The sequence below is a fragment of the Polypterus senegalus genome, chromosome 13, assembly GCF_016835505.1.
Source record: "Polypterus senegalus isolate Bchr_013 chromosome 13, ASM1683550v1, whole genome shotgun sequence".
Lineage (NCBI taxonomy): Eukaryota > Metazoa > Chordata > Cladistia > Polypteriformes > Polypteridae > Polypterus > Polypterus senegalus.
Window position 1 is genome coordinate 13053536 of NC_053166.1, and position 10978 is coordinate 13064513.

At 41.0% G+C, this 10978-nt stretch overlaps 1 protein-coding gene across 1 annotated transcript in view; it reads right to left on the reverse strand.

Annotated features, from left to right (window-relative positions):
* LOC120542475 (methionine adenosyltransferase 2 subunit beta-like) overlaps positions 1–10978 on the reverse strand; it is a 29690-nt gene extending 18712 nt beyond the window's left edge. Inside the window, exon 1 of the mRNA XM_039774982.1 lies at positions 10812–10978. Within this exon, the coding sequence (XP_039630916.1) occupies positions 10812–10895 (84 nt within the window). The 5' untranslated portion in view covers positions 10896–10978. The remainder of the gene's footprint in view (positions 1–10811) is intronic.

Genomic DNA, 10978 nt, shown 5'->3' on the forward strand with positions numbered 1-10978 from the left:
CATCGGTCTGTCGTGGTGAAAAAGGAGCTGAGCCGTAAGGCAAAGCTCTCAATTTACCAGTCGATCTACGCTCCTACCCTCACCTATGGTCATGAGCTATGGGTAGTGACCGAAAGAACGAGATCGCGAATACAAGCGGCTGAAATGAGTTTCCTCCGCAGGGTGTCTGGGCTTTCCCTTAAAGATAGGGTGAGAAGCTCAGTCATCCGGGAGGGGCTCAGAGTAGAGAGAGGAGTCAGATGAGGTGGCTCGGGCATCTGATCAGGATGCCTCCTGGACGCCTCCCTGGTGAGGTGTTCCGGGCACGTCCAACCGGAAGGAGGCCCCCGGGAAGACCCAGGACATGCTGGCATGCCTTGGGATTCTCCCGGAAGAACTGGAAGAAGTGGCCGGGGAGAGGGAAGTCTGGGCATCTCAGCTTAAGCTGCTGCCCCCGCGACCCGACCCCGGATAAGCGGAAGAGGCTGTTATGTTATGGTATACTGTACAACCCTAACCGCAGAGCCAAGCAAAATGACACCTTTTATAGCCAGGAATGAGGACTGTTTGCATCTCTCAGACTGACACAGATAACCTGTCAACAGAGCCACATTGTTTTGAAAAACTCATCACAAACTTCAAAGGACTTTGTTGGACAGTTATTTAATCTAAAGATCTTGACCATACATTGTTCTTCTCTCTCTTGTTAAATTAATCTTAGCCTGAGTGAACCTATTAATTTTTTACATTTAAGATTTTTCCTTTAAAGATTTACCAATGTTGTTTCTTGTTCTAGTGTGTGGATATAAACACAGGAAACTTCAGTTTCTGTATTACATCTTGCCTGAAGAAGGGGCCTGAGTTGCCTCGAAAGCTTGCATATTGTAATCTTTTTAGTTAGCCAATAAAAGGTGTCAAGTTGCTTGAGTGTTCACTACATTCATAATGGCTAACACGGTACAACACCCTAGTACCCTAACTGCAGAAATACAAATTTAACCCAAATTAAGAGGAATTCGGGGCAATGTCATGCAGCAGTGGGTAACATTACACTCCAAATAAATTCAAGACATCGGGATACAGCCTTACTCTTTACGAAGGATGCCCGAGGATCTTTAACAGTTTTTGAGCTGATCTTTATACAATAGTACAACTTTAACAAACACCAGGCCACTGAACACAAAGCAAAGTGCACCAATCGTAATAACTTCATTTCTGTAAATTGATAGCATATTGAGTCTGATAATACTTCATGTGCCTACAATCTTAAAAAAAAAAAAAAATACAAAACAGTGTCAAAAGTATGAATTGTGGCAAAGGTGCTATATAGGCGTCGACCTGACACAGACTGACAATGGAGGCACGTGTAAAAATCGAACAAAAAGGAATTATTTTTCTTCAGCCGTGGGGCATGTCTTCCCCGTGTCCCACAGGCCCAACGTAGACCCAAAACAACACCCTAAGTAAATCACCCCAAACCACACTCTTCCTCCTCCACTACTCCTCCCAGGCAGCTTTGTCCTCCTCCTCCTGACTCTGGCGTCCTGAGTAGCGGCCGCAGGCTCTCTTTATAGTTCACCCGGAACTGCTCCAGGTGGCAATTAACCTAGATTAGGCTGCACTTCCGGGTGTGGCTGTGTTGCCGCCCACTCGGGCTCAGGAAGCATTGCAGCTCCCCCTGGCAGTGGCCACGGATCCCAACAGGGATGAGCTTTGGTGTTCCAAGGTATTGGCCCCGATGGAACCCAGGGGGGCTGCCACCAAATGTTCCCGGATCCAGTTTCAAAGGGGCGTCCCAGCCGTCCGCCACAGAGTACACCCCTCCAAATTCTTCTGTTGAGGTGCACATAAAGCCAAACAACATCCATTGACAAACACTGGGTTGTACAGAAGAGCTCAGTGACTTTAGGCATTGCACTGCCATAGGATGCCAACTTTGTTACAAGTCAGGAGGTGACGTTTCTGATCTGCTAAATTTGCCAAGCTCCACTGTAAGTGTTGTTATTGTAATATCAAAGCGTTGAGAAGTAACAGCTCAGCCATGAAGGGGCAGACCAGGCACATTCAAAAAAATATGCAACAACAGCTGCCGATCCAACAAGATAAATCTGCGTGCTTCCATGTTTGATGAATGGCTCAATGCGGTGCAACAAATCATCAGACTGAAGTGCGGACATGCGGATTTTCTTTATCCATTTCTCGCATACAGTCACATGAAAAGTTTGGGAACTCCTCTCAGCCCTCATAATAATCGACTCTCCTTTCAACAAAGCTACAAAAAGGACATAACAACACTAGATAAAAGGTCCAGAGAAGAGCGACTGGGCCGATTCCAGGATTACAGGGGATGAGTTATGAGGAAAGATGAAACCCCTCTCAGCCTGCATAATAATTGACACTACTTTCAACAAAAAGAGATAACAGTGGTATGTCTTTCATTTCCTAGGAACATCCGAGTACTGCTGTGTTTTTTCCGTACAAAGATTTTTAGTGACGCAGTATTTAGTTGTATGAAATTAAATCAAATGTGAAAACTGGCTGTGCAAAAATGTGGGTCCCCTTGTCATTGTGCTGATTTGAATGCCTGTCACTGCTCAATGCTGATTACTTGGTTGGATGAGCTTGTTAAGCCTTGAACTTCATAGACAGGAGTGTCCAATCATGAGTGGTAAAAGGTATTTAAGGTGGTCAATCGCAAGTTGTGCTTCCCTTTGACTCTCGTCTGAAGAGTGACAGACAGCATGGGATCCTCAAAGCAACTCTCAAAAGATCTGAAAACAAAGATTGTTCAGTCTCATTGTTTAGGGGAAGGCTACAAAAAGAGGTTTAAACTGTCAGTTTCAACTGTAAGGAATCGAATCAGGAAATGGAAGGCCACAGGCACAGTTGCTGTTAAACTCAGCAGGTCTGGCAGGCCAAGAAAAATACAGGAGCGGCATATGAGCAGGATTGTGAGAATGGTTACAGACAACCCACAGATCACCTCCAAAGACCTGCAAGAACATCTCGCTGCAGATGGTGTGTCTGTACATCGTTCTACAATTCAGCACAATTTTCACAAAGAATATCTGTATGGCAGGGTGATGAGAAAGAAGCCCTTTCTGCACTCACGCCACAAACAGAGTCGCTTGTTGTATCAAATGCTCATTTAGACAAGTCAGAGTCATTTTGGAACAAAGTGCTTTGGACTGATGAGACAAAAATTGAGTTATTTGGTCAGAACAAAAAGCGATTTGCATGGCGGAAGAAGAACACTGCAATCCAAGAAAAACACCTGCTACCTCCTGTCAAATTTGGTGGAGGGTCCATCAGGCTGTGGGGCTGTGTGGCCAGTTCAGGGACTGGGGCCCTTGTTAAAGTCGACGGTCACATGAATTCAACCTTCAGGAAATCCTTCAGGATAATGTTCAAGCATCAGTCACAAAGTTGAAGTTACACAGGGGTTGGATATTCCAACAAGACAATGACCCAAAACACAGTTCGAAATCTACAAAAGCATTCATGCAGAGGGAGAAGTACAATGTTCTGGAATGGCCGTCACAGTCCCCTGACTTGAATATCATCAACAATCTATGGGATGATTTGAAGCAGGCTGTCCGTGCTCAGCAGCCATCAAATTAACTGAACTGGAGAGATTTTGTATGAAGAATGGTCAGAAATACCTCCATCCAGAATCCAGACACTCATCACAGGCTATAGGAGAACAGCGTCTAGGGGCTGTTAGATTAACAAAAGGAGGCTCAACTAAGTATTGATGTCATATCTCTGTTAGGGTGCCCACATTTATGCACCTGTCTAATTTTGTTATGATGCATATTTTCTGTTAATCCAATAAACTTAATGTCACTGATGAAATCCTACTGTGTCCATAAGGCATGTCAGATATTAAAAGGAAGTTGCTACTTTGAAAGCTCAGCCAATGATAAACAAAAATCCAAAGAATTAAGAGGGGTTCCCAAACTTTTTCATATGACTGTAAGCAATACAAGCGTCGCATATCCCCTATTGTAATGGTGTGTTACATTTAAAGGTCTCACATACCATCTTCTGTGTTGTTGCTGCAAACTAATTTTTTTTTTCATCAGAATGCTATGAATTTTTAAAATCTTTCTACCTCAACTCACAACACAGTGAAAAAGGACTTTGTTCTGTCACCATGATTATGTCTCACAATGGCACCTATGGAATCCTTAGACAGTTTAGACAGTACCAGCAGTGTCCCCAAGTGTGCAAGTGGCCTAATGCGTGGTGAGCACACTGGCGCAAAATTTCTGCCGTCGCAGTGGTGCTTGAAGAGGCTTCCCACTCACTATGAAAAGCGCTTTGAGAAGTTGAGAAAAACTGCTATATAAATTTACAGAATTATTATTATGATAACATTCAAGTGTGATCACAAGCTGCTAATGCACAGCCATTTCAAGGCTTTCCTAAGAATGGTGCAAAAAACCGCACGGATAAAAACTGTGTAGTACCCAATAATTAGTAATTGAAAATATTGATTTAATAAAAAAGGAACTACACTGGCTTAAAAATCTGTATAAATATATTTTTTATATAAAAGGAGAAAAGGAATTGAAATATGTTCCCCATCTAGCTATTAACATTAGAACAATCTAGACGAGAACAGGCCATTCTGGCCAACAAAGCTCGCCAGTCCTGTCCACTTAATTCTTCTAAAATAACATCAAGTCGAGTTTTGAAAGTCACTAAAGTCCTCCTGTATGCCACACTACTTGGTCTCTTATTCCAAGTGTCTGTGGTTCTTAAAGAAAAACTTCCTAATTTTGTGTGAAATTTACCCTTATCAAGTTTCCAACCGTGTCCCCGTGTTTTTGATGAACTAATTTTAAAGTCGCCGTCTCGATCCACTGCACTAATTCACTTTATAATTTTAAACACTTCAGTCAGGTCTCCTCTTAATCTTCTTTCGCTTAAACTGTAAAGGCTCAGCTCATTTTTTCTTTTAAATCTACCTTCCAAGTGTTTTAATGGACACTCTACTGCGAATGCCAGCTATTCCTGCACAACCAGAAGAAGTCCTTTAGTTATTTCTCTATTTCAGGGGCAGAGAGACTGGTCAGAACTGAGAGAGAATGAATCCAGCCAAATACAGAGGTACTTGAAGAAAATATGTTCCACGGTGCATGCCATTCAGACTTTCAGCACAACAATAACCTGAAGCTTAGAGCCAAGACAACACTACAGTGGCTTTGAGATAAGTGTCTATGAGTCCTTAACACTAGAATTACCAGAGTCTGCGAAAAAACGCGTAGATCCATCCCACCTTAAATCGCTTCGCACCTCTCCGTCAGCGTCTTTTGTCCTGTAAATGTGTTGATAAGCAGCAAACAGCAAGCAGCCTGCTATCACATCCCCCACCCCACACAGTTTTCTCAGCTCAAGTCTGCGTACCTGCGTGTCAGTTGCTTAGAGTTGTATAGAGTGAGAAGTCAAGCAAAATGACACCTTTTATAAATACTATATTGTTATTTGGAACACTTGCATTTCATAGCTATTTACTTTTATTTATTTACTTACTTCCTACAGTCACAAGTAGAGTGCAGAGCTTCCCATGTACATATACAAAGTTCAGCGATGGCAAAAGTGCATTTTTGATCTGATGTGGAACCGTCGTCGTCTTTATCCGAGTTTACCTCTGTTATAGCTTGTCTATGTGAAAATAGCAGTGTCAAATGCGGGGTGTGGGGGGTTGAGTTGGGATTGTGAACACGGCTGAGAGTATAAAAACTGAATAAAAAAAATGTACATGGGAAGCTCTGCACTCTACTTGTGACTGTAGGAAGTAAGTAAATAAATAAAGGTAAATAGCTATGAAATACATCTGTTCCAAATAACAATATAGTATTTATAAAAGGTGTCATTTTGCTTGACTTCTCACTCTATACAACTCTAAGCAACTGACACGCAGGTAAGCAGACTTGAGCTGAAAAAACTGTGCGGGGTGAGGGATGTGATAGCAGGCTGCTTGCTGTCTGCTGCTTATCAACACATTTAAAGGACAAAAGACGCTGACGGAGTGGTGCTAATCATTTTAAGGTTGGACAGATCTACGAGTTTTTTCGTAGGCTCTGGTAATTCTAGTGTTAATTTGCCACGCCAAAGCACAGACTTAAACCCCATAGAACTTGTGTGGAGAGACGTGAAGATGGCGGTTTACAGACATCTTCCTTCCAATCTAACAGTGCTTGAGATGATCTGCCAGGAAGAATGGAATAAACTGAGCAAACCAATGCGTGTCAAGCTTGTTGAGACTTCCCAAGAAGACTCAAAGCTGGATCTGCTGCTAAAGGGGTGTCTACAAAGTACTGAGTTAAGGGTCTGAATTTTTCTATTTCTTTTTGATTTTTAATACATTTGCAAACTTATCTGAAAATGTGATTTCGCTTTGCCCTAATGGGTTATTAAGTGTAACATGATGGACGAAAAAACAGCAAAATGTATCCTTTAAATTTAAATCTGTAACACAATAAAGAGTGTCCAGAAAGTGAAGGGGTCTGAACACTTTCTGAATCCACTGTATATGATCTCAAACGCTGGCCCATTCAGACTTTGTGATATTTGCATATTGTTTTTTTTTATTTTTTTCTACAGATTTCCTCATAAATCCCAAATGTATAGATAGATACTGTAGATGACACTTTGTCCCCAGAGAGAAAATTAGACTACTTGCTGCAGCTCAGTAATGCTAGTTAGACTTCCTAGCAACTCTAAATTTGCTGTGTCTGAGTAAATCCTCTGTGATTAGCTTGCATCCAATCCAAAGTTCTCTCGGATTTTGCGCTTAAAAAGATGACAAAACCCAGTAAACCTATAAAAAAAAATACCCGGTTTAGGAAAAAAAAAAAAATGAATGCATGCATGAAGCACTGGCAGGCACTGTGACTCACTCCATCTTCGAGTGTCAGTGGTGAGAAATGAGCCAGCAGACATACCTTACAGTGCAACAGCTTAATCTTTAATTAGTCAGCTTGTGTATGGTGTCCTTCAACAGAGACCTTCATCCTCCAGCTAAGACCATCTCAGTGTGAAAACAAGAAAACAACAAGGCTAAGGAATAAAGGTGGCTATTAACAGAAAAAAAAGAGTATCGATTACTAAATATGAGAAAATGCTTACAGACAAACTCTACTAAGGCAGTGTGTTGGCTAAAGCCACAGGGCTGACAGTTCAGTTCTTGTGTCTACCTCGCTGTGTTAACTTCTTGTTAACAAGAATCCACCTTAATAAAAAGTGTCAATGTGTCCGTCCAGTCGCTATGTCTCTGACACATATACCCAATAGATGGCACATCAGATATTTTCAGGAATAAAATGCATTGTCTTTGTCATTCCAACAGATGGCGCATCACAAAAGTAACAGCTTTTACAAATCCCATACCAAATGACATAACACAAAAATGTGTGCATTTCCTTTGTCATTCCAACAGATGGCGAATCACAAACATTAGCACCTTTTTATAAATCCTGTATCAAATGGCATTTAACATATGTATTGCATTTGTTATTCCAAAAGATGGCAAATCAAACATTAGCACTGCTTTTATGAATTTCATACCAAATTGCATATAACAGATGTGTGTATTGCTTTTGTCATTCCAACAGATGGCGAATCACAAACATTAGCACCGCTTTAATAAATCCTGTATCATATGGCATTTAACATATGCACTGCATTTGTTATTCCAAAAGATGGTGAATTAAACATTAGCACTGCTTTAATAAATCCCATACTAAATGGTATATAACAGAGATGTGAGCATTTCCTTTGTCTTTCCAACAGATGGCAAATCACAAACATTAGCACTGCTTTAATGAATCCCATACCAAATGGCATATAACACAGACATAATGCTTTGTCATGTTAGTGTCTGTCCAGTTGTTATGTCTCAGTCATCCCAGCAAACAGTGTATCACAAACATGTAGTTGTGTATTTTATGACTACAAATGTATTGTGGGGTGCCATCTATTGGAATGACACATGCAATCCACATGTCTCTGTTATATGCCATTGAGTATGGGATTCATATAAGCAGTGTTAATGCAAATATTATTCCCTCTAGGCTGCTAAATCTGAAAGCCAGAATCCATACAAATGGAATGGACACCACAATAACACTCCTTGAGTTGAAAGTTTAATGCATTTTTGTTACACTGACTGAGCAAATGATTATTAACACCTGTCCACCAGCTTATAAATGCAGTTATCTACTCAGCCAATCATGTGGCAGAAGCACAATGCATAACATCAATGAGATGCAGGAGATTCACAGCTTGAAAGTCACATCAATATGGACCAGAATTTCAAAAGAAAGTTTCCAACTTTTTGTGGAATCCATGGAATGAATAACTGAGTCTGTGTGAAGTGTAAAAAGAGGCTCTACCAGTATAGTGGTCCAAAGAATTTGATCGGTGAATCCATAGAGACAAGAGATTTTGGAGTAATTGCTGCAGGAGGAGAAAACGTTTGTATTTTATTAATATACTAGAGAGTATGAAGTGTGTAGTAGATGTCGCAATGTGCCACTTCCACAGTGGGATAGGGGCTGCATTAATAAAACAGTCAAGGACTGCATTTAATGCTCATTCTCAAAGCTGTCCCACCTTTGCCGTGAGCACCTAATCGTTCACCTAGAAGTTTCGCCAATCACAGCTCGTGGGTAGCCGTATGTCTGAAGGGGATTTAGTTAAAATCAATTCTGCAAACAGCAGGTCATTTTTCAGTGTTGGGGAGTAATGTGTTCAAAGTGACATGAGTGAAGAAGTCAGACAGCAACGAGTAGCGCAGTGCAATATTTATTTTCTAGAAGTAAAAAATACCTGTTTAACTTTAATAAAAAGAAGAAAAATAAAGAAAAAAAAACCTATGGATTACCAAAGAAGATTAAAAGTAAAGAAAATCACTGCATTATTTTACAGATGTAGTCCCTTTTTTCGCAATGTTGAAGTAATATCGTGCGTGCCTGGGCTCCAGTCGTCAGGTGACAGCTGAAGAAACAGTTAATCACGCGAGTACCGGGCAATCAAAACAAAAAGAGCTGAACAGACATTACAGGTGTAGGTTTAGTCCTGCATGTGCGGAGCGGTAAATCTAATCCCTCCACTTTAGAGCGACAGGGAGCCAGTGATCATGGCAGCAACGCAGAGTGCAAGGTTTAGAAGCCACAGGATGTAATCAAAGTGCTCTCTAACTACACCCCAATACCACCAATCAAAAACCCTCATCCCCGCTCAGGGGGCTACTTTTAATAGTCAGCTTCTCCAGGTATTCCCAACACCTCAGAAACCAGGGTACTACAGTATTTTTAAAACACAAAAAAATGATCAAATGTGTTTGCGTTTCTGGTCAATTTCATGGGTTTAGGGTTCAACAGAAAATGCTGGAAAGTGAACTGTGCAGTCTTTCATACAAAAGACAAAAAAAAAAAAAAATAATAAAGCACTGTTTGTAATTAATATAATATGTACCTATTTAATGTTTTTTATGAGCAATTTAACTATATTGTATGTTAATTTGCCCCTTGGGGATTAATAAAGTATCTATATCCAAGATACTTTTGCAAGTAACCTTCGCAAGCACTGGTTATTTTACCTGGTATCGATCCCATTATTATTATCATTGAATTAGCTGGTATTTTTGTAAATCTCACATTAATAGTCTTTACTAAATGCAGAGAGACAGAAAAACTTTCACTGTCTGCGCACCTTCTGTTGCAAATTTATTTTAAAATGGGTAAATCTGCCATTTTTGCCCATCAACCTACCTCAATGAGATAGATAGATAGATAGATAGATTATGAAAGGCACGATAGATAGATAGATAGATAAGGCACTATATAATAGATAGATAGATAGATAAGGCACTATATAATAGATAGATAGATAGATAGATAGATAGATAGATAGATACTTTATTAATCCCAAGGGGAAATTCACACCCATAATGTCAAATCAAAATGATTTCAATTTTAATGAAATGTTTGCAATTTTATTAAGTCAAAAACTGATTTTTTTTTTCATTCAGAAAAAGTATTGTGTCCCTTAATTCAGTACTTTGCAGAAGCCCCTTTGGCAGAAATTCCAGCTCTGAATTTATCTTTGGGTTTGAAGTCTCTAGAAACTTAGCACACCTGCATTTGCGCAGTTTATCCTATGGAGGAGGAGGAGGTGATGTTTGTTTGCAGCATGCTGTAATAATTATTTATTCATTTAGTTAGTTATTTTATGGAGTAACCTTGGGGTCTTTGGTAGCAGGGTATATCCAGCGGGTAATAACCGAGAACAGGTTTGCCAGTACAAATCAGAAACACATTCCAAACGGACGGCTGGGAGAGACAAAGCAGGTGTTCTGTATACGCGTATGTTTGTTATACTCATAAAGTTATCACAGTAAAGTTACAAAATTCCAAAAATTCAGCAAATTGCAAAAGTAAAGTTAAATGTAGCGATGACAGGGGTACATGAGGCGTCATAAACAGGCTCTGTTTTAGTTGTACAGCCACCATGTCATTCATTGAAGCGCGTACACTCACCCCACGCACCGCCTTAGCGATGCCACAAGCGACTGGCGACTACGCACGTATCGTCTGCGGCGTTTCCCGATAGGCAGGCGAGCAACTTTGGCCGCAGTCACCGGAGACACACCACACGAAACATGCTGGCAGCAAGCAAAAATCCAGCAGCTGCACGTATTGCAACGATACAGTCACAACAATTCCGACGGCTGTCGGTTCAAAAGCAGCTCGTGTGAAACTGTCGCGTCCAGGCCACGATTTTCAAGCTTCAAACCGAGGCTGACAGGCAGCGCGTCTTACCTCCACTAACTCCACGTTCCCCGGGGTAAAATGTATTTCTAATTCCTTCTCCCTCCCTCCCATGGCCGTACTTGGAAGGATCATGGACAGAACGTGAATGTGGGGCACAGCAGCAGGGCAGCCGTCCGCCTCTCTCCGGCTGACTTCTAAGGACGCTTCCGCACTCG